Here is a 27,422-nt window from a genome sequence, read left to right as displayed (position 1 = left end):
CAAGACTGAGTTTTCTCTGCTAGATTGATAGACCTTATAGCCCATCACCATGGATGCAAATCTGACATCATACTCAATAATGTCACTGATTATCATCAATCTGCTATCATGTTGGGAACCGGTTACCTCTGTCACGGTCATGTTCTTCACATTTCTTAGACCAAGAACTTCACCGATTGCATTTAAGCATTGCACAGAGTGGATTGCTTGCTTGGTGATCTTGTACGGTTTATGAAGCCATAAGAATTTGTCATGGATTGTGCTCAGAATGTATCTAACCCATTCTGGTTCACAGAAAATTAGAAAGTTCACAAACAGAATGAAACACTTGTCCCGCAGAGATTTGAAATCGGGTTTAAGGTTTCCCATACCATCCATCATGTGCTTGGTGTACAAAGTTAGCATTTCAACATTCCCAAGCTCCTCAATATTGCAATGTATGTGTGCCCTAATATCTTCAACGTGTAGTATGCCATATGGAATAGACGAAAATGCTCCATTCGGATCATCTTCCATCTATTTGAATGGATGTTTCTTGAACTTAGAACTTGCCCTATCAGTTATTTCGACAACGACCGGAGTCGCCACACTAGATGATGCCATTATCGAATTCTAGGTTATGAACAAATAGCTCAAACTAGAAAATACCTTTTTGTCTTCAACCGGATGCAAGAAATCTTCGCTGAATCCTTTCAAGCTCTGGTTTAGCTCCACAATCTTCTTCGCCACACTCTCCTGCTCTTTCGCTTTGAATGCAATGTGAGAAATGAAAGTTAAAATGCCTTTTTATTTTTCGAATACCTAACTTTAAGGTGCAATAAATGCTCAACCCTAAAGTTCTCCTAGATGCTCTGAATCTCATGAATATTGTACCGGAGCATCAAATCGGCATCAAATCTTCCAGATATCTCTCAAGATCATTTGCACAACCATCTACAATCATCTGCAACCTTCCGCATCCGGTTAAAGATCTCAAAAAGGGGGTTTTAAGGATCTGCATGAAAATCTTCCCCCTAAGGCCAAATGCCTTAGTTACCGTGTGAGGTTCCAACACCGAAATCAGGTGTGGACCCATTTACTGCTACTTGTGCTGCTCTTTGATCTCTTCAACCTTCACTTTGCCCTTATCATTTGCTTTGTTCTTGTCTGTCGGAGCATTCTTGCTCATATTCTTGCTTCTACAAAATTTTGCAACGTGACTAGATTTGTTGCAAGCATAACAAACACTATTGTTTCTCTGATTAGGCCTAGAATTACCTTGATTTCCCCTTGATCTGCATTGGTTAGCAATATGTCCAAATCTTCCACAAGCATATCATCTTAAATTTCTTCTATTTACCATACTTCTGCATTCAATTGACTTATGACCATATTTATTGCAATTGAAACATTGTCCGGAGAATGATGAATTATTTGTATTAACTCTATTTCTGCATTGACTTGCCATATGACCAAATTTATTGGAAACAAAACATTTACCATTGAATTTATAAGCATTAGGTTGCCTTAACGGAGATTTCTTGTTCTTTTGATGATTGCTTTGACCAAATCCAGAGCTCTCTCCTTTCTCAAATCCAAGTCCTCCCATATCACCTTTATTCTTCTGACTTTGTAGCATTTCATCCAGCTTAGCTGAGCTAGCATTGAATTTTTCTTTGTACTCATTAGCAGTGGTAAGTTCATCTCTTAGAATTATGATCTGCCTTTCAAGTTCTTGCTCATTATTCCTAGATTGTATCATTTCAAGCTTCAGCAGGTCATTTTCATGATTAACTTTGCATCATTCATCGAATCTATCTTTTAATGACTGAGTCAGAATTTCTTCATTCTTCTTCCCGTCTTCAATCTCCTTTGTCAACTTCATCACAATGAATTGCATTTCATTCTTCAGGACTGCATTATCTCTAGCAAGTTTTTCACATTCGTTTGTCTTATCTTTCAGAACTTGATCATCAATGCTTTGCTCTTCTTTCTCCTTGAGTTTGTCCATAAGCTCCTTTCTCTTCTCTCTGGATGTGTTCACTTGTTCTTTCAATGACTCAATGAAATTTTCAGCATCACTCAGATTTCTTCTCAAGCTACTTGCATCTTTCTTTGCTGCATCTAGGTCTTCAAGTGCCACAGTAAGTTGTTTCTGCAAACCGGAGTCCATTGATTCACTCTCTTGGATCTTCCTCAAGCTATTAGGCTTCCTTGAATGAACTAGGCTCTGATACCAATTGTTGGAATCAATTAACATTGAGAGGGGGGTGTTTGAATTAGTGTTCTGCAATAAATAACTTTCTTGAATTGATTCTTAAACCACTGGATGCAAATGAATAAAAGAAAAGTGCAAAAACTAAATGCAAACAAGCACAAAACCATAACACCAAAATTTTTACATGGAAACCTGGAAAGGGAAAAACCATGGTGGAATTGAGACCCACAATATTATAATATTGTGATCAGGAGTATAATAATATTACAAGATGGGAATGCACATGCATTCAGGCAAATTGCCTAGAGCTCACTACTCTAATAAAAAAGAGGGCTACAACCCCAGAGGACTCATTGTCCTAAAAATGATTTTTAATGATAACTAATTGTCTAAACTGATGAGTAGCATCTACAAATGCCAAAATGCAGTTCCGGTTAAGCGCAAAGTGGCTGGCTTCCACTATTCTGACAACCTACTTTGTTCTGCTCTGCTCGGTCATATACCGGAGCATCAATCCAAGGATGGCGCACGTGAAACTTCGCACCAACGCTCATACAATCTTCGCACACACACATCTATATCCAAAATGCTCAAATAGATCGATCTTATATATCCACACCACTTGCTTAGGTCACAAATATATCGGCTTCAAAATACTTGCAAAACATGAAACGTGTAACAATAAGTCGACTCAATCCGATTGCAAATCCATATGCGGACCTAAACAAATTGATAATTTGCTTCACACATGTCGGCTCAACCACCTTGAACTCAAAACCAATCATGGAAATCATCCAAAAGATTCCACATAACATGCTTCATCACTAATCACCAAAATAAGTTTGTTCTTCCTGAAATACTGGATACCAGGTCTTCAATTTTGCTCGAGAATCAATATCGGAATCTAGGATTGCAAATTAAGTTGTCTTGAACATCCAATCACCTAACTCTTCCACTGCAACCAAAACTATGCAACTAAAATTGAGTTCTGCTCAATGTATCCATACTCTGTTGCATATTGTATTCCACCTTCCAGACTTAAGTGAAATGGATATCAAACTTCACATACGGGTAAACGATTAAATGCAGAAAGTAAATGCACAAAACATAATGGAAATATATTAAAGAACCAGTCTCTGTATTAACTCCACAGTCCATATACATCAAGTGCCATAACATCACATTTGATACCACTATTCTGATGCCACTTCGAAGGAAAGGTACGCAATATATAATACTCGAAGGAGTGTGACCAACCGTCGCGTCCAACTGCCCTTCGGGACGACTAACTAACCGACTGCCGTAACTCATTATTACCGACGACAACATAAACATAATATGACAACATAACATAATGATTATTCCCAGTATTCTCGGCAACATCATCCCCCCCAAGAAAAGAAGTAGACTCCGGACGACTTAATACAAAATAGAGATGAATGGCAGGAACTGTTGACGCCAATCGCGTCCTCGCCTAAAAACCCTTTTTTGCTACCATCCGATGCTCAAGTGTGGATGTCACCATTATTGCTTCCGCAAGGAGTTTTTTTTTTTTTTCCTTGACATCACAGTCCTCCTGTGCCTAAACCAAACTTGTCTGCAAGACACGCTTTTTAGTCTCAGCCTCCACCAACTGCTACTCAAATGATACTGTCTCCCTAGCCAATTTGTCCTCAATAGCCACCCATGCTGCCCTCTCGGCATCCAACTCCTGGTACGCTAAGCTAAGTCTCCCGCTACTACTGCCTCCAACCTGGTGGTCAGCTCCTCCCGAGCCCTCTGTGCATCCACCAAGGCAACCTCATGTCCAGCCGAGACATACTCCAAGTTCCTAAAAGCGTACCATGCATGCCTGAAAGTGGCCACAACCTTCTGGCACAAAGGCTAGGAGACACCTCAAATCCTCCATCACACTCCCCAAAGGTTGATAACTGAACTGAATAACTCCCTGGTGCCTTATGACTTCGCATGCCTACAATGCCTTCCCTCAGACTCTGTTTTTTCGTGACCTCCAAATCCGTCTCCCTCTACGGTGTATGGCTTCCCACCAATGCTGAGCTTCAGGCTTCTTTCTCACAGTACGGGACAACCCAACACTTACCGTGACTTCTCTGATGCCCTTCACCCAACTCAAAAAGTGTATTGTAGCTCAAAAATAGCCAACACCAATTTAACACCTTCAGAACCACACGGAAGTCCATGGCGCACATCATTTTTTGTGATATTTTAAGATGCCAAAAACTTGCTTCTCCACTCTAAATTTTTAGTGTCCTGGCTCCAGACTCCATCGAATGATTTTAAATCTGGTTGTCGTCGTTTTGTTTTTTTTTTAACCACCCATCACCACCGTTTATCCCTGTCGTGCCGTGGTATTTTTCCTTTCACCCTCTTTTAAACCGCCGCTGCTCTCGCCATTCTCCTTCAGGCCTATGGACTGTAATGTCCCGAGCCCGTACAGAGCCCGTACAGAGGTCATCTGTCATACGATGGAGTGGTCTGTCGTACGGTGGCTGAGCCGTATCGCAACTGGGGTCACCCGAAGCTTGGTGTCGTACGGTGTCTGGGAAGGTCGTACGGTGGATACTGTTTGGCCGTGCGGGTGTACGATAGGTGAACACCCTCCGAGGTTGGTGACCTCTGTCGACAGTGGTCAACCGTACGGTCTCCCACCGCACGGTGGTCTGTCGTACGGTTGCCCCACCGCACGGTGGTTCCACCACCAATTTTTTTCTCAATTTTTTTTTTTTTTTTTTCAATTTTTTTTTTTCCTAATCTAATTGTTGCGAGTCTTCGGCTCGAGTCCCATGCCTCTAGGATCGCCCTTCATCCTTCTCGGTTTGCCTCGCTCGAGAGTCTCCCGCTTTGGTCCCATGCCTCTCGAGTCGCCTGCCCGGCCTCTCGAGTCCCCTTCCATCCTCTCAGGTCCCCCTCCGGACTCTCGGGTGTCCTTCCGGCCTCTCGGGTCCCCTGCACGCTTCTCGTGGTAGGGTTTCAATTTGGACCCGTTGATTGCAAGTCTATTTTCAATGGCCATCTGAAGACCTGGAACCATAAATTCTACAGGAATCACGGTCTCCTTCCCGTACATAAGAAGAAGAAGAAGAAGAATAAAGATTTTGAAGTCTGCGGCCTTCCACACAGGGTTCCAATCGTTGCCGACACGAATGATCTTGGGATTATCTCCGTCACCGAGGTTTGGAGCGTCTCCCTTCCAATAATCTTTGTATTCCGGCAGGTACACCTCCTCTATTACTTGCTCTGGTTCCTCTACTTCGATCCAGTAGCTCTGGAACATTTCGTAATCCTCCATCTGCCAGTGGAACAGCCCGTTCAATGACCCTGTCTCATCCTCAAAGCACTCTCCTAGTTTGAGAATCCCTTCGTCGTTGGGCTCCCTGCAGCCCCGTCCTTCGTTCCTCAGGTCGCCTTCTCCTGCACCCTCCGATTCCGAAGATGATGCCAATTCCTCGCTAACCAACTGCATCCCAAGGTCTACGTTAAACTTCCTTCCTCCATTCTCCATAGACAAAGTGTTCTTCTTCCAGTTGTGGGTGGCCTTGGCTGCCACCAGCCACCCTCTCCCTAAGATCGCATCATACCCTTTTTTCTTTAGTAGGATTACCACGAAGTCCAGTATGAAGGGTTGCATCCCGATGGTAACTTGCTGGCCCATCAGTGTCCCGATGGGTTTGATTCCATGCTGATCTGCTCCCAGCAGATTGAATGTAGATGGCCATAGCGTCGGCTTCCCTAGCTTCTGCCAGGTTTCTTCTGGAAGAACATTCACTCCTAATCCACCATGGACGATGGTATCAGTTAGAATGGTGCCAAGGATACCCATCTCCATAATGGCCGGGTTCCTTCCAGTGTTAACTGCCAGCAGCATGAGGTCTATTGCAGACCCCCCAAGAACATCTGTGCGGTGGTTGGTATTGGTGCATGGTTGGGAGAGATTATTCAGCAACTTTGTTCGTAATTGAGGCATCATCTGGAGGAGGTCGTGTACCTTCACATGCACCTCCCGTTTTAAAATTTGATTTAGTATAGCCTCCTCCGCTTCCGGTCGGCTGGATGTACCCGTCGTACCCTTCGCCTTCACCCTTTCTCGTATCTCTTTCTCAATTTCTTCCCGTGCTTCCCGTACCCTTCGCTTCTCCGTCTCCGGATCTGGGCACATTGCGTGTCTGGCTTGGGCGCGGGTTACGACCAACACTTCCTCTTCTTTGGTTTCCTCGATATTGAGCAAGTTGACGTTGGACTTCAGGCAGGTGGTGTCTTCGTGGTCTCCCGATCCGCACCATTGCACAAATATTGTGTGGCCTCTCCCTTCCCTTCGGGCAGTCTCGAGCGAAGTGCCCCCACTGGTTTCATGCTCTGCATTGTACCATCGGTCGGCCTTTGGAGTCGTATTGGATCCGGCTCCTTGTATTGTTATTGTTGTTTTGTCCTCCCCACCGGTTATCTCGGTAGCCTCCTGATGTTGCATTGTTGTTTGCCAAGGAGCTGCCGGTACCGCCGGATGTAGTTGGTTGTTCCTGCGTAAGCAATACTTGTTGGTTTCGTGTTTTCATGTTGTAGGGGCATTCCCTGGTGGGATGCCCCATCAACTGGCATATATCACAATAGGCCTTCTTTTGGCAGGAGCCTTTCGTGTGGCCGTCTGTCTTACATTCCGTGCACCAAAGCTCCCCTTCGTCGGTCTTGCTCGAACCTCCCTTCATAACCTTCAACTCTTTCATCATCCTCAACATGTCCTTCTGTAGGGCTTGCACCTTTTTGTTCGACTCGTCGTCACTGCTGCTTCCCTCGGAAGAGTCATCATCCTCAAACGAGCTATCCTTCTTTTTCTTCTTGGATGTCTTGGTCTGACTCTCGAGATCCATTGCTCTATTATATGCATCTTCGTACGAGGTTGGTGGAACAATTTTCATCTTCTTCTGGATGGAGTGTTTCAGTTCCTCCACGAATCATCTCTTTTTCAACCCATCCGCTGGTTGACTCTCCATTTTCCCCAATAGTTCCTTGAGCCGCCGACTATAAGCCCGGACAGTCTCGTTCTTGTTCTACTTTGTGCCATAGATTTCGGCTACTATTTCATTGTCGTCTCTGAGGAGGCGAAACTCTATCCCGAACTCCTTCTTCAAGTTGGGCCATGTGCCGACTTTGGTCTTATCCATATCAGAGTACCAGTCGATGGCCACTCCCCTTAAAGTTGCTGGAAATTGTGTTACCCATTCGTCCTAGTCGGTAACACCGTTCGCTGACCATATGGTTTCGCAAGTGCGGCAATGGCGGACGGGATCTTCCTTCCCCTCGCCGTTGAACTTCGGCAACTTCTGTTTACTGGCCATCCCACCACTGGGTCTCGCTCCTCTGGTGCCTTGTGTGCTTGTACCTGGTGATCCTCCGCCTCCGCCTCCTGCACCTGACCCTCCACTCGTGGGTCTTCCGGAGAAGGTTGTTGACCCCGAACCAAACAAATTGCCTCTCGTACGGTACCCTTGTGCTCCCTCGGCACCGTCGGTCGTACCGTCACCTTCGGTCATCTCCCTCCGGTTGTCCTCCGAAATGGACAAGTTCTTTAGTAGGTCTCTGGTAGCGTCAATCAAGTTTAGATTTCGCCTTGTTTGTTCCACCAACACTTCGCGACTTCTTACCCTACGGTGGTATTCTAGCGAACTGTAGAGTTCTCCTTCGGCACCCTCTGGGACTCCTAGGTTCCCTTCGGGCAACCCTACGACAGTGTAGAGTGTGTAATTCTCTCCATCTATCTTTGCCTCCGCAACCTCCGTTACACCTCCTGGGTTCCCTTTGAGCAACCCCTTGGCCGGTTGTCCCTCGGCAAGCTGCCTTAGCCTACGCCTTCATTCTATTTGTTGTCTGAGATTCAATGCTCTTTGTGCCACTTCCCATTCATCACTTGGTATCTTTTTATTTTTGTTCTTATTTAGTATATTTGGCATAAATCACTTCCGTACACCATGTACACAAAAAAACTTTTTTTATTATTTTGCCTTTCGGCCACGATTTATATCAACAGTGTGTCGGGATTATTACAGGGTTCAATTTCCCCTTCGCCTCTTGCTATTGCGCGGCGTTGGCCTCTGGGTTAATCTCACCGACGGGTAGGCCCATCATGTCCGTACGCCATCCGCTCCTTCCTTTACCGAGTATGTCTAGGCAATGGCGCCAAATGTTTGCCACATACGGGTAAACAATTAAATGCAGAAAGTAAATGCACAGAACATAATGGAAATATATTAAAGAACCAGTCTCTGTATTAACTCCATAGTCTATATAAATCAAGTGCCATAACATCACATTTGATACCACTATTCTGATGCCACTTTGAAGGAAAGGTACGCAATATATAATACCCGAAGGGGTGCGACCAACCGTCGCATCCAATTGCTCTTCGGGAACGACTAACTAATCGACCGCCATAACTCATTATTACCGACGACAACATAAACATAATATGACAACATAACATAATGATTATTCCCGGTATTCCCGGCAACACGGTAGGACAATTCACCATATACCGGATGTGATTTCTGATCTGAGTTGCCATCAATGACAACCCCGAAACATTCCTCATGCACTAATCTCTATCGGTACAGTGTCTCTTGCCAACAATTCCAACAAAATGGTTATGAGAACAAGGAAGAAACTGTCATGGTGGAGCATGAGGAAGAAGAGAAGATGGAAACAAATTTATTTGAATTTGTTAAAGAAACTGAATTTGAGAAAGAAGAACACTCAAAATACTCTTGTGAAAAAGAAATGTTTTAACTCAATAATCATGTGCGGTGGAGCTCCAAAATAATCTTGTTGAAGTATACGCATGAGACAAATGATTTAGAAGTTTTTAATGATGGGATTAAACTTGTTGAAAATTTCAAACCAGCAGCTAATAATGAATGCTCAGATGAACTCTGTGAAGTTTATTCAGAAAATTTGTGGGAGCTACAATAAATCTTTTAGAGTGATAAAAATGTATATCTTAGAAGAGAATGTTGATTTTTGCAGTGATTCTAATAAGTACAGTAACATTGCATGACACTATATTTTACAAAGGTGATTGGAAGAAACAGTTGACGGTAACAAGAGAAAATAAAGTGCAAGTCCTCACATAGTTGCATAACACAAATGTGATCATTGAAGGATTAACACAAAATTTTAAGAGAGAATATATTGAGCAATTAGATGGAGTAAATGGTGCCAGGAGTAAGCAGATCATTACTTTTGAAAATATACAAACTGTTCAAAATGCAATAAAAATAATGAAATTAGAATAACTGGATATGATTAAAGGCAAAGATTTGACTGTCAAATTTGCAGATGAGCCTTAAGTGTGTCTAAGGAAATTAAGGTAATAATTGATGATCTCACCTTTGAGTTTGAATCAACCAAGAACTCATTAAGAAAAACCCAAGTGTTACTACTGGAAATAAAAGATCAACTAAAAGCTGTAGATTACTTCAAGGAGGAAGAGAACGAGGCAAAGAATAAGGAAACTAAGCAAGTAATTGATGAGCTTGATAGGTTTTCGAGAGGATATTGATTTAGATGAAATTCTAGAGAAACTAGAAGATGTATGTATAGAGTTGTGCTAGTATGAAGATTGATCTAATCAAGTGAACAAGAATAATTTTCAATCTTTTTCATATAATCCACTTTTTGAAATGGATGTACAAATATCTTTTGATAACCCACCTTTTGAATGGGTGTTTTTATGTTTTTTGCTAATTTTGGTGCATTTGGGCGTTGACGCCAAAGAAACCAAAAGATGCACATATAGAGTTGTGCTAGTATGAAGACTGGTCTAATCAAGTGAACAAGAATAATTTTCAATCTTTTTCATATAATCCACTTTTTCAAATGGATATAGAAATATCTTTTGATAACCCACCATTTGAATGGGTGTTTTTATGCTTTTTGCTAAATTTGGTGCATTTGGGTGTTGATGCTAGAGAAACCAAAAGATGCACGTATAGAGTTGTGCTAGTATGAAGATTGCTCTAATCAAGTGAACAAGAATAATTTTCAATCTTTTTCAGATAATCCACTTTTTGAAATGGATGTAGAAAAATCTATTGATAACCCACTTTTTGAATGGGCGTTTTATGTTTTTTGCTAAATTTGGTGCATTTGGGTGCTGGCACACTCTAGGACACTAGAGTGTCACTTTTGATGTTTTTAACTTTTTGATGGGTCTGTGCTCAGGTGCATGCTACTAGTACTAATTTGTTGTTTGTGAAGGTTTAAATTTGAGCAATACTTATACTAGTCTGTATCATATTTTCAGATTTGAGATTTTGTGTCCTTATTTCCACCTTTGTTACATGTACCTACAATATAACAACTCTAGCCACAGGATTTGTGTCCTGATTGGTTGTAGCATATGTACAGATGTAGAGAAAATTATGGCATGAAGATCTAATCTATTTGGAGCCAAGCAACTATCATATACAAAGTTATCAATACAGGTTGGATCACTCAACAACAGAAGTTGTTCACTAGATAACAAATTGTAAATGCAGAGTACATTGCTTCTTAAGAATTAGTGATTAATTGAGGTGGCAGAAAGAGTATTACAGCAAAGAATCAACATCTGGCATGCCAACTTAGTCAAAGATAATCCACCAGCTTTATGCCAATTACAAATTAAACTCCTGAGCTAGCACCTTGTCATGACAATCACAGAACTCCCCAACTGATAGCCCCTGCAGATGGCAGAAAGGCAGGCAGTTGTGCCTAGAAGATGAAATGACAAATATACAAATTGTTTCACTTTAATGTTTCCATTTAATCTTCTTTGATGTTATCTATATAAATATGCTTGTTTTACCAGAAGTTATAGCATAATCATTCACATCCATTATCACAGATTTTTTGCAAAAGTGGTTGGATAAAAGATTTTGTATTGCATTTCTAAGTTCCATTTGTCTTTGGATGAATGGCCTTATCTTATGTGTCTGATTTAATATCCTAATTGAATTTGCTTTTCCTTTGCACTATAACCGATATTTAGTACTGATTGTGCCAATGACACCAATTTTTACAATTTAGTGCATTGTTCCTTAGATTGCTTCTAGGATCCGGATCCATAATATGCAAGGTTAAATTATTCTTTTCCTATAAATGATGTTTTTCATGCCCCATGGTATCATAATGTGGAAAGAAAGATATATGGAGAATTAAGAAGAATGACAAACAGGGGACAGACAAACTACTTAAATGACTTGAAATTACTGAACTCTTAATTATAACAAAGAGCATTATGGCCTGATATTTAAAGTGTTTTGAACCATCCAACATCCTTTTAATTGAATATGGCTTCAACTTATTGTTTACTAAACCAATCTTATTAAAATTTTGTTTGATGCTCTTATGTTTTCTGTTCTGCAAAAGAAATGCTTTCTTTTTATAATAACAATTGCCATTATTTTTTTATTCTGTTTCCTCAGTAGTTAACTTTTGCCACCTTGAATAAAAAATATCTCGTGTTTATTTCGTGCACCCATATCACTCTAAAAAGGATAATTCTGATGTATTAATTTCAATTGCATGTTTCAATCATTTTGGTCACTAACTTTTCCTTTTCTAATAAATAGAAGAGTTTAGTCAATTAAAAGCAAATGATGCGTGTGTTAATTGAACATGTTTTCCCAGAGAGCTTTCCTAAGTAATAAGTTCATTTTATGAAGTTAACTATTGTTGTGCTTTTGGAACCAGGAAGAGCCGTTGAACTACTCGAAGCTTTGGAAGCAATGGCTAGTGATGATCAATCCATTGCACCAAGAGCCATGATTGTAGATAGAAAAGGCCGTACTTTGGTAAGCTCTTGGATTGAACCTCTCCAAGAAGCAGCTGAATTAGGCTTTGAAGTGGACCACGTAGCCAGGTTAGTTCCTCTTGATGTTCTTGATTTGCAACAGATAGTCACTAAATGGTTATGATGATTAGTCATGAGGAAGACAAATACTTTTTAATTTTTAATTGATTTCATTCATAAACTGGAGAGTTTTGTCAAAGATCCATATATAAGATGACATTCAACTCATCCTATAATAATTTATTGTCAAGCTTCCATCTTGTCAATATACAGCATCAAAAATTTAGTGATATATATTAGTGTAATGTCCCTCGAGAGGATTTCTTGAAAGTATGTCTTTTTTGGTTTTTTTGCTTAATGGAAACAACTGAAATAGACTGTAAATAAATTCTAAAGCTATTTTATTGAATCCCAAGCTAAATTTGCACTTTTTGTATAAGATATTGAATTGAATGTAATGTCCCCAATTTTAGCCGCTAGGCTAATAGGTGATATAAGGAGGAATTAATTAAATTAATTTCTTATAAAGTCATTAAAATAAATTAATTATTAAAAGTGACTTTATGTTTAATTAATTTAATTACTAAGTGACTTAAGTATAAAATTAGAAATAATTAAAAGTCACTTAAATAATATTAAATAATAAAGTGTACCTACCCTCTTCTAGAAGGAACCTCGTGAAGGGTGATGAAAAAGGATAAATAGAAGAGGATGTTAGAGGATCAAGTAGATTGGAGTTTTGGTTATGAAGAAATGACTAATGCGTGGCATTGGTGGAATTTCTGAGGACGCAAACATTCAGCAGATTGGATAGAAGGGCTGGACGAAACCCTAGTTCTTCATTTGGAGTAGGTTCGTGACGGAATCTACATGGGTGCTTAATTTGTGAAGTCTTATCTCGAAGACAAATTTGCATTAGAGTGGGAGACATTTTCAGTCTTCCAATTTGAGCTCATTGAAGTTATTGTTGCTGCCATGGTGGAGTGAATTCATGACATTTTCAGTTTATCAAATTTACGGCCCATGGTGCATCGGTTTGCATAAGAGGAGTGTGGCGATTTTATTGGAGAACATTTTGAAGAGGATTTTGTGAGTTTTCTGCTGTAAGTTGCCAGGTCTGAAGTCGAACTACTGTGCCATACCCTTCGATTTTAATCATTGCTTGACAAAGAAGCTTTGAACTTATCATTGGTGTTAGGCGGATTAGACAGCAAGGTGAGGCGATATGATTGGGACTGTTTACAAGGCATTTTGGTGTCATTTGGGATCATACTGAAAGTCTGATCTGAGGCAGGTCCGTGGTTCTCATGCTCTTCGATTTTCACTATAGAATGCATATGATAGCTTGGAACTCCCTTGGGAGTAAGGCGCTGTCACCTAGAGGAGAAATCGATCAGTTTGGAGGAGTAATACGACAATAATCTGCAGATTGCAGACCAGCAGCAGCAGGGTCAGCACTTAATGTCCTTTGCATTTGCATATTGGAGCTGTCATCATTGAGGATCTTTAGCCTGCAACTACATCGTCTACCTTGGCAAATTCATATCAGGTTCTTTGCTTATAGACTACATTGTAAATTCAGTTTGCTGTGCATAAGTTAATAGTGCCATTGTCCTCAGAAGTCTGAAAATTAGTAGCTGTATCAGTTCATGTGTAAGAGTTTTGTAATGCCAAATTGTGCTATCATATGAATTAAGGATTAAGAAGTTGAGGCTGCACCTTATATGTTTGAATTCTGAGAATGTATGACAATTATTTGACAAAATTCCAGCTAGTAGATGTCCATGTTTGAAAGCTTCATTTGTCTTCCAATATGTCTAGGTTGTTATCAAGCTTTCAATATTATCATACTTTCATTTCAAAGTTATTTGTGAATGATCTTCATGTGGAATTAGTGTTGGATGTCCCTTATACCAAACTGAAAACTAAGAACAGCAGTTTGAGAACTTGAATGACAATGGTTTGGCAATATTCCTTGGGTTGGAATACTTCATTTCTACTCCTATTTGACCAAGGGATATTACATTGAATGCCTATGAAACCCTACGCAGCAGCTAATATCAGGAAAATACCAACCAAACCCTATGTGTAATGCAAGTCCAGGTTGCAGCATGATAGAGAACAAAATTAATGAGTATAGCAGCTGATAAATACTAGACTAATATGAAATTCAGAATTGAAAACACTTTAAATCCCTATCCCTAACAGCAGTGACCATAATTGGATTTGTTATCCTCAATTGATATATGATGCTAACTGCCGAATGATAAACTGGAACAGCATAACTCAACTCCAAACAGTCAGTGCAGCATTGGAATATTAATCAATAAGATATCGCAGGCTAACCAGAAAAAATATCAGTTTGAATGAAGATCATAACATCAATTAATTAATAGCATTGAGAACTAATATTTGAAATGTGGCGCTGGACTTCAATTCATCCTTCTCACTTTGTGACTCAATTCTTCCTGTGTAGATTCTTCATCTGAAACAACTTCAATACAGTGTACCTGCCCTTGATCAAGACATCTTTGGCTTTGCTCCCACTGTTCCTTAGAAGAAAAGCATAACTTCTTCCTTCAAATCTCATTTTTGGCTTCTTATTTTTTCTTTTCATTTTCTTTGGCATTGCCTTTTGAAAAGGCGTTTTATGCTACTTTGTTTCAGATGCCTTTGTATAGAACTTGCTTTTAGGAATGGAGGGTTCTATGTTTATAGCTCTTCTGATTGTATCTTTTTATTGAAGAAGGATCAAAGGCTTTAAACCAACCCTTGAGGGGTTCAATCAAACCTTCCATGAATAAAACAATAAGCCTACTTTTAGAGGCATCTGGAACCATAACAAATAGTCTATGGAACATTGTCACATATAGTTGTCCATTGAACTTTATACTCAAACTGACCCAATTCCTTGAAATGAACCATAGGGTCCTTTCTATCAAATCTATCAATGATCCTTTGACTAAACTTAGCATAAGTATCAATCAAACAATGATCTTGAGTGATCATTTTGTGGTACCACCATTCTTGTGCCACTCTCTCCAAATAAAGTGTAGCATATTTAATTGCTTCTCCTTCAAACATAGTGTTTAGAGAGAACTAAGTGTACTTTTTGGAACCACATGCGAGCTATACACTTGTTTATACCATCAAAGGTGGGCACTAACAACTTACCCAACTATGATTGTTACAATTTGTATTTCTCTCCCTCCTAAGCCAGTCTCTCTTTTTCAAGTTGTAGAAATCTTGTAGAGACATGGCTGCATGAAACTTCTCACCCAAGGATTGGTAGTCATTTAATTAATCGACAAAGTTGTCTCCATTATTTTGATTATGTTGCTCTCCTTTCTCTCAATTCCCACTTGTAATATCCCCCAAAAAAATTTTTTGGGGATTTTGCAATAAGATTTATAAAGCAAACACAGTGACCCGTTAAGGTTAGAGAAATAATCCAGAATAACTGAAAGGAACCCTTCCACCTTTTGTTCACTGAAAGCCCAATCTGGGATGGTGAGAGCATACGGTGTTCCGGGGATCATTAGCACCACAAACCAACTAAAAGTTGAATACAATAATGGGTGGCAAGCCAGCCCCTTCCGCTTATCCAACGAGTAAACAAGAAACTTGGCGGTAAACCAGCCAAGAGAACAACACACTAAGACACCAATCACTCAACCACAATGTTTCAACGAGAGGACTGAATCACAAAAAAAGCTCAACTTGACCGTTTATTCAGCGGGAGGACCATTACAAACATAAAATCACTCAACCACTTACTCAGTGGGAGGACAGAACTTCATAACTAAATTACAGAGCAAGGAGGCGACTAAGCCAGCCTCTTCCACTTATGCAGTGGGCAAGCAACACTCCAAAAATGGTTAGTAGTACTACTACTTAACCTTAAAAGATAGAAGGAGAAGATTAGAGATGATATCCAATACAGATTACAGTGAAGAACAGCCATCAAAATAACTCAAATAAAGCCACTACTGCTGAACAGAAAATCTGAAGTCAATACACACATAACTATTCTCAACCGGCAACACCAAAATGATGATAACTCACTCAAACAAAGACTGAAAAACACCAAATCAAATGCAAATGGAAGATATAACCTGGACGATGATTCTAGAACACATAAACTGCAATCTAGTCGCCTCAAAACAGAAACACGCATCCCAATGCACCTCTAGAATGGTCTGACCCAGCTAGGTGGTACGATTTGCTCTTAAAATTCCATCTCTCCAAATCAGCAGCTTTAAATTTGTAGACAATATCGCCTCTGTACTACGATTTGATAGAGCCAATACCCAGAATGATTGGTTCACTCGGCCAGGAGGTATGAATGAAATTCAGTTTCAGCAATTCCGCGACCAGCAGCGAGAAACCACTCCAAAACCACACCAAAAACACTCCACAATCTGCGAAACACTCTCTAACATGACTGGAAATACCTAAAACACAGCTAGGTACTATCTCCCAAGTACGAAATTGAGACTTAGCTAGGAAGGCACACTTCGAAGCTTAGATTTCAATAGCCAAACCGGCAGCATAACGATGCAATTTCATAAGATGACCAAAATGAAAGCCCAAGGCACATACTTATAGCTTTCTCCTCAAATTGAACTGCATTTCCCTCTAATGGGATCATTCAAATTACCTTTCATTTGCTCATATTTCATTTCATGTCATTTCCTAGACTTGGCGCCCACTCCAAGACTCTTGGGCGAACTTTTTAAGTTGTCAATATGTTATAAAATAATAACATTACAAAGCATCAATAACATGAAATTTGGGCACCCACCTGACCTAGGAAAAATATGAAACTTAGGATAAAATAATATTTCCCTTTTTCCTAAGTTGGCCATCAAAATCAATTAAATATTAAAACCTCATGCCTAAGGTATTAATATATTAAAAAATACCTTCTTCAAAAATACCGATTATTGCCAAAATCAAGGATGAAGCGGTGCGATGAAGACCACTGAACTGTGGTGAATCAGGACCCTGACCGAGACTACTAAAAATAGAAATGCTCAACACAGCCACTTACTAAAAATAGTAAGTCAAGGAATACTACTTCGAAAAAAATGATCTTCACACCCAGAGAAAGAGCTTGGAAAGTCAATAGAACAGTAGAACTACATCATCCAAACAACCAAACCCTAACTTACTAAAAATAGTAAGTTCTCACTTCACGAAAGACTAACATGCATGTTATGCCACCCTGGAGTTCATGAAAAACCCAGAAGGAAACCATAAGGAGAACTGAAGAATTCCCTCCTGACAAACCCTAAAAAGCTCGTGCAGAACTCCACAGAAGTTGGAAACCCTAATTCTCCTTTCCAAATAGCCTACGGGTCTCCGGAATAGGCCAATGGACCACTGAATGCACATCACTGAGAAGGGGACATTGCACTTCTCTTGTCAAGAACTTGGGTTGGAGAGGTCTATCTAAAGAACCAACCACCATTTTGGTGTAGTAATTATTGTTATTTGTAGGTGTACTTCCCACACCATTCTAATTCTAATTTGTTTTGGAGGTATTCATGTTCTAAAATTCTTGCATCATTTGTGTTAACAAATTTGTCAACTGTTGTGGACCTTGTAAGATGGCACTAAGTTATAAATCAACTCTTTCTTCTTCATAAGGAATTCTCCTTTCTCTTTTCACCATATCAATATTCTCTATCTCAAACTCTACTTTTGTGTTAAAAGGATCAGAGACAAAGCTCTCTTTTTTGTGGTAGTATTTGATTTCTTTGTCACTGGGATGCATATGTTGTGATCCTTTGCATCGAATGGTTGGCTTGTATACAAGTTGTCGTGGTCAAATTGTATATAGGTTGACAAGATCATTACTCTATTACCACTATAATGTCCCAAACTGAATTTTTTCTAATTTTTCACTTTCACAATGAACAAGCATGCAACTTGATCACCTTTTGATCACCAAGATCCCAAAGTATGCAAGAGTGTAGAATGAAAACGGTTAGACTGATTGTTGCAAGAGAATGTTGTTGGAGACAAGCTACACAACTCAATACAACAACTAATACAAAATCTAGATGTGATAAAATTATTTTCTAGTAGCAAGCCTTCTATATTAAAAATTACAAATATTGAACCTAGTGGAGAACTGTGGAGATTGTCATTAGAAATAATAATACTAGAAAGTAAAGAATTTTGTAATGTGGTGGTGCCATAGCCTTCCAAAACTTGCAAAGTAGGAATTAACTATAATTCTTACCATAGTTGAACTACTTGCCAAAAGCATAAACTCACCAAGGGCTGAAAAAAACATTCGGTGAAAACTCGGCAACTTAAAAAATTGCTTAAATTTAATTAGAAATGCATTATTTTTTTTGCAAAATTCAATGGGAGATGCATCCAATGAGTCAATAAATGAGTACACAAAAGAAACAAGCCGAGTCTAAATATATTTGATTGATTTAAATGCAAATTGGGTACAAAATGGCATCCTCTTGTGGAATGCTAATGGTTGACAGAATAAAACAAAATTAAATAGCAAATTGTTTTTGTAAAACTAAAAGTAAATACTACATCAAAACATTTTACATCCTCCTCTTCCCAGCTCTAGTGAAGACCAGGGGAGAGATAGAAGTAGAGGGTCTAGTCCTAGGAGTCTAATGTGGCTCCTCCACCTTGCTAACATGAGGTTGAGGTTAGCACCCTTGTGGGGCTCTAAGGGTGAGAGAGTGAGGGGTAGAGAGATAGGTCTAGATCTTGGGGGAGAGAGGATTGAGTGAGATAGAGAGTGATAGAGAGAGGGGATAGAGGAAGAGTGATAGGTAGATAGATAGGTCTAAAATTCAGGGCTGATAAAGTGAGTGAGATAGCGAGAGCGAGAGAATGCTAATAGGAGCCTATTGATTATTGAAATTTGATTAAATCTGAAAATTTAAAAGATCTTCTGAAACCTAGAATTTGCATTATAACTCCTAAGATCTGGAACCACTCTCAAACATCCTACCAATATATACATGAAATATAACTTAAGTGTAAGAATTATGCTTAAATGTTGTATTTCATGTATATATTCTGATGAAGAGAATGAGACTGACTTGAAAAAAAATTTAGATAATTTTTTGACGTGTTTGGGACTCTTTTTTTATGCAGCAAGTTTTTGCCAGAGACTCGCCAATTTTTTGTGCGAGTTAATCGTATAAATACTCGCCGAGTACCTTGTGAGTAGTCCATCTATGATGGAGAGTTCTTACATTATATTTTACAGTAAACCACATGGAATTTTACTTGAAAATATAATTCAATGACTCAAACACAAATTAGCACAACAGAAACACCTCTAATACAACTCAATTTTCTCATCATGATGCCTCAGCCATTCACGTTCTTTCAAGGTCGTTATTGTAGCAGTTAAAGCTAGGCCTAACACTTCAGAGGATGACTCCTTAGAGTAAATCAAACATTCTTCCACCCTTTCAAGTGTGTTCACGACCTCATCCTTTGATTGAAATTCAGTACTAAGCTTGTTGCTTGCTTTATAGAGTGATCTTGCCAATTGTTTTATATCCTTTGTTGCCATGATTAATCGATTTTTTCAACATCTATGCAAAGGCTGGCGGGTTCACTAACTCTGATACCACTTGTAATGCCCCTTCTTGAATCTCCTTTAATTTGCAGTTAATTGAGTATTTTATGCTTCTGGTTCTTATGTTCTTGATTGGAAATATATGATGGAAGTATTGCTATAGAAGACTTATATCAGGAATACTCCAATAAGTGCCTAATTAGTGAGCTTGAAGTGTTCTAACAGATTGTAATAGCTAATTCCTTATGTAGTCATTTCTGATACCGATTCTATGCATTGTTCTAAGAGAAGTCAGACCTGGATTTTAATGTAAATTCCAATACAGAAGGTGGTCTGTGATTATAAATTAGGAGAATGTATATGCAGGATGCGTTATGGAGTCTTATGATTCACTTAGTTTATAACTGGCATAAGAATGTACTGTCTAATCCCTTATTGATCGCTGCCTCTGAATGATGATTTACAACCATGTGATTGACTATTTATGGATCGGGTATGTAAGAATTGAAGTCAGACTCTGTTTGCTATTCTTGATAAATCATGCAATCTATTTGATGCTGTCTCTATCTAATCCACTCTTGCCCTTGCGTCTTTTACCTAGCAATGAATCTAAATTCTTTGTGATTTAGAAAGTATAGCTTCAGATTTTGATCAAGTAAGATCACCAGCCCTGCTTTAGTTTAATGATCATGCAAATTGCTTGGTTGTGAATCTGATTTAACTTGGATTTTCTGTTGCCTTTCCTGATATAATCTTTTAATCTTGCAACCTCGACGCTTTTCCAATTAGAAACCTCCTTTATGCATGTGCCTTTAACCTTGCAATGGAATGGGCTATCACCCTCCTTGCACTATGTTGACAATAGGCTCAAATGAGCATTGCAGCTATACAGAAGTGTATTAAAAAAAAACCAATATTCTATACCATTTGAAGAACTTATGATTACCATTAAATACCCCATGATGAGGCATGATGTGAGAAGTTGTGTCTCACTTCCACATCCTTCCAATAAATAACTAATTTGTGTCTCTTCATTACAATCTAGTTTATCTTTAGTTAATTAATTAATGCAAATTGTGCTTCTTCTACATGAACAGCGATAAGGTAGAGGATAATCTATCTAGAGTATTTCCCTGTCATGCAATTATGTAGGAGACTCCACACCTGTCCATGCGATCTGTATCATCTTCTTTGACATTGATTATGGTGTGAGATGACCCATGCTTTGAATTAACCGGTTTCATTCCTTTCAGCAGTTCTTGCTAGCTGATTAAGGTGAAAATGTCCAAGGCCTACCATGCTTGGACCATACAATTACTTATTTTGCATTAGAAGTGGGTTGGGCTTATTACAAGCTATGATCACTTTTCTCTATTCTATCAACTAGTAGGAGGAAGGGTGGTCAAGGAATATTGTTAGTTGAACAGGTCTTAGCTGAAATGGTGATTGTTCAATGTGATAAGTTGAAACTTTGCTTGGCAAGCGAGCATGAGGAAGAAGAGGAGTTCCTAGCAGAATTTTTTTTTGAAGTACCTTATCACATGAGGTAAGTATGGCATAGTCCCAAAGCGAATCCATTGAAGTGCATGCATCTGCATATGTTGAGGATGTGCTCAATGAAGATGACAAAACAACAGCCTTAGGTAAAAATTCAGATTCATGAAGGTCACCAGGAGACGAGGGTATTTGTAGACTCCGGAGATTGGTACCTTATACCAGTACCTATACAACTAATTTTTAAAAATAGGAGATGGGGGGAGTACTTGGAGATGCCATTTTTTTAAACATAATATAGTAATTTCCAAAAAATATCATGGCATAAAACTTTGAAAACAAGAATAGTGGTAAAGTTTAACATAACTTTAAAATTTAAATACACAAATCAAAGTGTCAAATGTCATTGTGTCAAAGAGTTCAAACTCGCACTACATATTTCATATTATTGAAAACTAATAGATTTCATTAATAATAAAAATTCGTATAATGAATCATAATAAAAATTGTTTTAAAAATATATAAAAAGGTTATGTCGAAGATGACTTTATTAGAATGGATTCCCCTAAATCCGTAACTCTCTACAAGAAAAATTATCAATCTATGATAATAAAAATTAATAGGTTTCATTAATATAATGAATCATAATAAAAATTGTTTTGAAAATATATAAAGAGATCATGATGGACAACTTTGACAGAATGGTTGTCCTCAAATCTTTAATTTGGTAAAGAAAAAGTTTTAAACCTATCTAAATTAATATAAAAAGCCTAAAAAAATTTCAAAAAACAATAACTTTAAAAACAACTGATGCTCTATTTCCATGTTGAATGAGGTCAACACTAGTGAAATGATTACATGCATTAGAGATTAGTTGGGTGGATAAATTTTCACTTTCATACAACTTTCCTTGTCAGTTTTTATTGATTCCTTCCACACTAAACAGGTTAAATGTTTCTTAATTATTCCTTCAATTTTAGGTTACTCTGCTCCAAGTCATTTTGAGAGACACATGCTTTGAACATCACTCGACCTATCTTAACTGCCTCTTACTGTTAGCCGCATTATTGTATATGGGAATACGAATAGTTAATTAAGTCATAATTGAGTTTGTTGTTAGTTGGCACCCGACGGATGGCAGTTGCGATGCGGCGGTTGGCGCTCGCACCCCCTTGGTATCTTTATATACTCCTCATTGTAACTTGTAAAGGACACGAATTATGAATAGAATAGCATATCTGATACTTGTCTGATATCTATGGCATTGTTCTGCATTACGTACTTCCTGCTTTAAGTATTCACCCGAGAGGGCAAACATTTGGTGTCGTTGCCTAGACGTACTCGGGAACGGAAGACATGGATGGCGCATAGACACAAAGGGCCTACCAGTTGGTGAAATAAACCCAGAGGCGGACGACGCGCAAACGGAACTTTACACAGGCGAAGACACTGCAATGAGAGAATTTTCAATTCTACTCCAAGTAGCCATCCAGACCTACGTCCGACGAGAGGCGGCGGAGGCGGAAATCCCACCAAGTGCCGTGTGGACAACTCTGGAGGTTAGCCCAGCAGTGAACTGGTTGATGAACCACCTCCCCCGGTTGCTTGCACAAGCATCGCTAGCACAACAGGCGCACCTGGAGGAGATTGCCCAGGAAGAGCGATGCCAACAGATCCTTCGCAACTACGAAGAAAACAGCCGACGGGAAACGGAACGAGATGGCGCCAGGCCAGGAGGGAATTGAACATTGAACTTTTTATTTTCAAATAAAAGTGTCATTGACACGAGTTGTACTTGAGCAGATGAATTAATAAAGACATGTTTTGATTTACGAATTGAGAGTTATGGAAATGTGCGACAATTAATGCCAAACCTACTGAATAAAGATAGAAATAAAAAACCAGAAACGAACGAGTGGGAGGCTGCACAGAGTGCCTTGATTCTAGAGCAACAAGTAGAACGTAGACGGAGGCTAAGGCAACTTGCCGAAGGACGACCTGTCGAAGGGGGGCCCGAGGGGAACCAAGGAGGTGTCACGGAAGGTGCAGAGACCGACGAAAATTTCTACGCGTCACCAGATCATCGTAGGACGCGGAGCCACGAAGAATTTCTAGAAGAAACAAGGTTACGGCGAAATCTAATCAAGGAGACTCGGGATCAATCTAGGAACTTATCCCTTACGCCACGGAGTGAAGATCACCAACGGGAAGCAGGAGTAGGCGCGTGTTAGAGCGAAGGGGAGGGCAACAGTACGGGTGTAGGTGCCACACACGACAGGCAAAACACCGTACCTCCAGGACACACCACCAACGCCACTGGAGGAAGCAGCGCAGGGCCACAGACACAAACACAACCGCCCCCAAGAAGATGACCAAGGATGGCGAGTAAACAAAAATTGCCAAAGTTCACAAGGGACGGCAAGGAAGACCCCTTACAGCATAAAACAATGCGAGACACGCAATGGATTTCAAAGAATTGATATATTAACAGAATGAGCAAGACGCTCATAAATAATACAAGGATATTTACAAGAATAGCAAGTTTCTAATAAGAAACTGCTGAGAAGATCGAAGACAATCTAACAAAAAAAGAATATACACTATTGAGCATTAATACTAAAATTAACATTATTTTAATATTCTATTACCCTCCCTTAATGCTCAATCTATTAACTACACCTATAGACCCCTTGAATTTTACAAATTTATCAGGACCAAGGGGCTTGGTGAAGATATCTGCTGGCTGCTCCAAGGTAGGAACATACAGCAACTGGATGGATCCGTCTTCAACCAGCTGTCGAATATAGTGACAATGAGTTTCCACATGCTTGGTTCTTTCATGGAAGACTGGATTCTTGGCGAGTTTGAGCACTCCCGATTATCACAGAACAAGGGAGTAGGACCTGCCTGGGAGACATGCATATCCACAAGCATTCGTCAAAGCCAAACCGCCTCACAAGATGCCTTAACTACTCCCCGATACTCTGCTTTTGTCGAGGAGAGAGCCACTGCCTACTGCTTCTTACTAGTCCATGTGACAGCACCAGATCCCAAACTAAACACATACCCTGGTGTAGACTTACGGTCATCAACCGAACCTGCCCAGTCAAAATCTGTGTAACCACTTGGTTCTTTCATGGAAGACTGGATTCTTGGCGAGTTTGAGCACTCCCTGATTATCACAGAACAAGGGAGTAGGACCTGCCTGGGAGACATGCATATCCGCAAGCATTCGTCAAAGCCAAACCGCCTCACAAGGTGCCTTAACTACTCCCCGATACTCTGCTTCTGTCGAGGAGAGAGCCACTGCCTACTGCTTCTTACTAGTCCATGTGACAGCACCAGATCCCAAACTAAACACATACCCTGCTGTAGACTTACGGTCATCAACCGAACCTGCCCAGTCAAAAATGTAAGAACCCAACTTGGCTCTCCTCTGCTGATTGTTTCTTTTGAATGCAATAGATTTGAATTTGTTTTGGGTTTTTGAATGTTTATAGATTTTTTTGTGTTTTTTTTTTTTTTGGGGAATAATGAGCAATGAAACAATACTGGAATAAACTCCTATGCTTAAAATAATACTGGAACAATAATATTACTGCTGGAATTAATTTACGAAACTATCAAGGGAATGTTTGTTCTGTTTTATGGCCAATATGCCTGGAAAACAAATTCATTACAATGTAAAATAAAAACCTGATTTTTGCTGTCCCAGTAGTTGAAAAAAATCTACCAACTGCAAGTTTTAATTTTTTTGAAAAAATTACTGTTCACGCGGTACTGTAGCAATCCGTACGGCGGCACTATTCACGCGGCACTGTAGCAGTCCGTACGGCGGTACTGTAGCGCGGGTACTGTAGCAGCAATTGTATTTTGAAATGATTGCTTCAATTCTGATTTTTAGTGGCTACCAAATGAAACTGTAGGTCTGCAATTAATATATATTCGAAAATCTGCATACCCTAGATGTCTTCCCTTTTTTTTAAAGCCCAAATAGAACTCCAGAATGAAGCTCTCCTGAAATGCCAAATTTAGTGGATATTTCACCACCTCAAATGGTTGCAACACTGAAGAATTGTCGCTCTCCAATGGCTGACTGAATCAGAAACCCTTGGCTTCTTCTCCCAAGTTCATAACAAACAAATATCAATTCTCTGGATGGATGATATAAAATGAGCTCTTAAGTCCCTTCTTATTCTTTCTTATGAGAGCTCGAACACTTTCTTGGCCAATGTGGGATTAAAGACATATTCACACATTATAATATTAAAGTGACTTTATTATTATAAAGTTACTTTATAACTTTATAATAACATTAAAATATTTAAATAAATCACTTAAGTCACTTTTAATTAAATTAATTAAATATAAAGTCACCTTTTTTAATTTTATTTTATTTAATGACTTAATAAGAAATTAATTTAATCAATTTCTCCTTATTTCTCCACTTAGCCTTCGGAGAATGTAAAGGCTAAGAACTCCAATGAGATGCTAAAAAGGTGGGGACATTACATGCTTGGTTCTTTCATGGAAGACTAGATTCTTGGCGAGTTTGAGCACTCCCTGATTATCACAGACAAGGGAGTAGGACCTGCCTGGGAGACATGCATATCCGCAAGCATTCGTCAAAGCCAAACCGCCTCACAAGATGCCTTAACTACTCCCCGATACTCTGCTTCTGTCGAGGAGAGAGCCACTGCCTACTGCTTCTTACTAGTCCATGTGACAGCACCAGATCCCAAACTAAACACATACCCTGCTGTAGACTTACGGTCATCAACCGAACCTGCCCAGTCAAAATCTGTGTAACCACTGAGTATAGGATCAGAACTCCGAGTGTACAAAAGTCCATAATCAGGAGTGCCACTCACATAACGCAGCACACGCTTCGCTGCTATCCAATGATCAGCCTTGGGAGCTGTCATGAAGCGTGAAATGTAGCTCACTGAAAAATTGATGTCAGGTCTAGTGGCAGTAAGATAGATGAGGCTGCCCACTAGTTGCCTGAACAGAGATTCATCCACAACTGGTGAAGATGAGTGAGCTGAAAGTTTGAGCCCGGGTTCCATAGTAGTAGAGGCAGGTTTGCAATCCTGCATTCTGAACCTGTCCACAAGACTTCTAGCATACTTGGACTGAGAGAGAAAGATATTGTTCTCAGTCTACCAGACTTCAACTCCTAAGCAGTAATGTAGAAGTCCCAAATCTGTCATATCAAAGGTGCGGCACAAATCCTGTTTGATCCCAGTGATCAAATGTGCTGAACTGCCAGTAATGATTAAGTCATCCACATAGACAACCACAAACAGAATATCATTACTAGAATGCTTGATTTACAAGTTTGCATCAGATGGACTCCGCTAAAAACCATGATCTGTCAGGTACTTATCAATTTTCATGTACCAAGCCCGAGGAGCTTGTTTCAGACCATAGAGTGCTTTGACTAGTCTACAGACCTTCTGTTCTTGACCAGCAACCTTGAATCCTGGGGGTTGCGTCATGTAGACTTCTTCCTGTAAGTCACCATTCAAAAAAGCACTCTTGACGTCCATCTGATGGACTTTCCAACTGAACTAGGCTGCCAAGGCAAGAACGAGCCATATGGTACTCATTTTGGCTGTAGGAGCAAAAGTCTCCTCGTAGTCAATGCTTTCTTTCTGTGAGAACCCACGAGCAACAAGACGAGCCTTATACTTGTCTAGGGTTCCATCAGCTTTGTATTTTACTTTGTACACCCATTTGCAGCTAATGGGCTTCTTCCCTGAAGGAAGATCAGAAAGGGTCCAAGTGTGATTCTTCTGAAGACTCTGGAACTCAGCTTCCATAGCCTATTCCCACTCAGGTATACCTTTAGCCTCTGAGTATGTCTGAGGCTCAAAAACACTGTGTATGTTAGCCATGAGAGCAAAATTGACTGTATGCTGCTATTTGCTCTTATTACGAGAGGTTCTACCCTCAATGAGCTCAGTATCCTTGAGATCACCAATGGTCTTGGCCCACCATTTAGGCCGGAGAGTAGAAGTGCGAACATCTGGAGGAGCTGGAAGAGGCTCAGGATCAGGAACAGGAGCATCAAGAGGAGGATTATTCTCCGGAGGGAACTCAGGTAGTGCATCATCGAAAATAGATTCTGCATCATCCCTCCCATCAGGCGAACCTAATGGAATAAGAACACTGTGAGGCTGATCCTCAGAACTCTGCTCAGAAGAAGGGGACTGAAAGAATCCTCTGTCTTCATCAAATACAACATCACGACTGAAGATAAGACGTTCAGTGTCTATATCTATCAGTCTGTAGGCCTTATGGTGATCACTGTA

The 27,422-nt window shown here is 39.7% G+C and overlaps 1 protein-coding gene across 3 annotated transcripts in view; it reads left to right on the top strand.

Annotated features, from left to right (window-relative positions):
* LOC131046250 (uncharacterized) overlaps positions 1-27,422 on the top strand; it is a 283,384-nt gene that overhangs the window by 212,918 nt on the left and 43,044 nt on the right. For all 3 annotated transcript variants that reach the window (XR_009105959.2, XM_057979935.2, XM_057979934.2), the window contains one exon: positions 11,939-12,107. Coding sequence is in view for 2 of the 3 variants with exons in the window: in XM_057979935.2 (XP_057835918.2) it covers positions 11,939-12,107 (169 nt within the window). In the remaining variant the exon portion in view is untranslated. The remainder of the gene's footprint in view (positions 1-11,938; positions 12,108-27,422) is intronic.

This window comes from Cryptomeria japonica, chromosome 11 (assembly GCF_030272615.1).
Source record: "Cryptomeria japonica chromosome 11, Sugi_1.0, whole genome shotgun sequence".
NCBI classification, from domain to species: Eukaryota; Viridiplantae; Streptophyta; class Pinopsida; order Cupressales; family Cupressaceae; genus Cryptomeria; species Cryptomeria japonica.
Note: the sequence above shows the minus strand (reverse complement) of the source record. Positions and strands in the feature narration are given on the sequence as shown.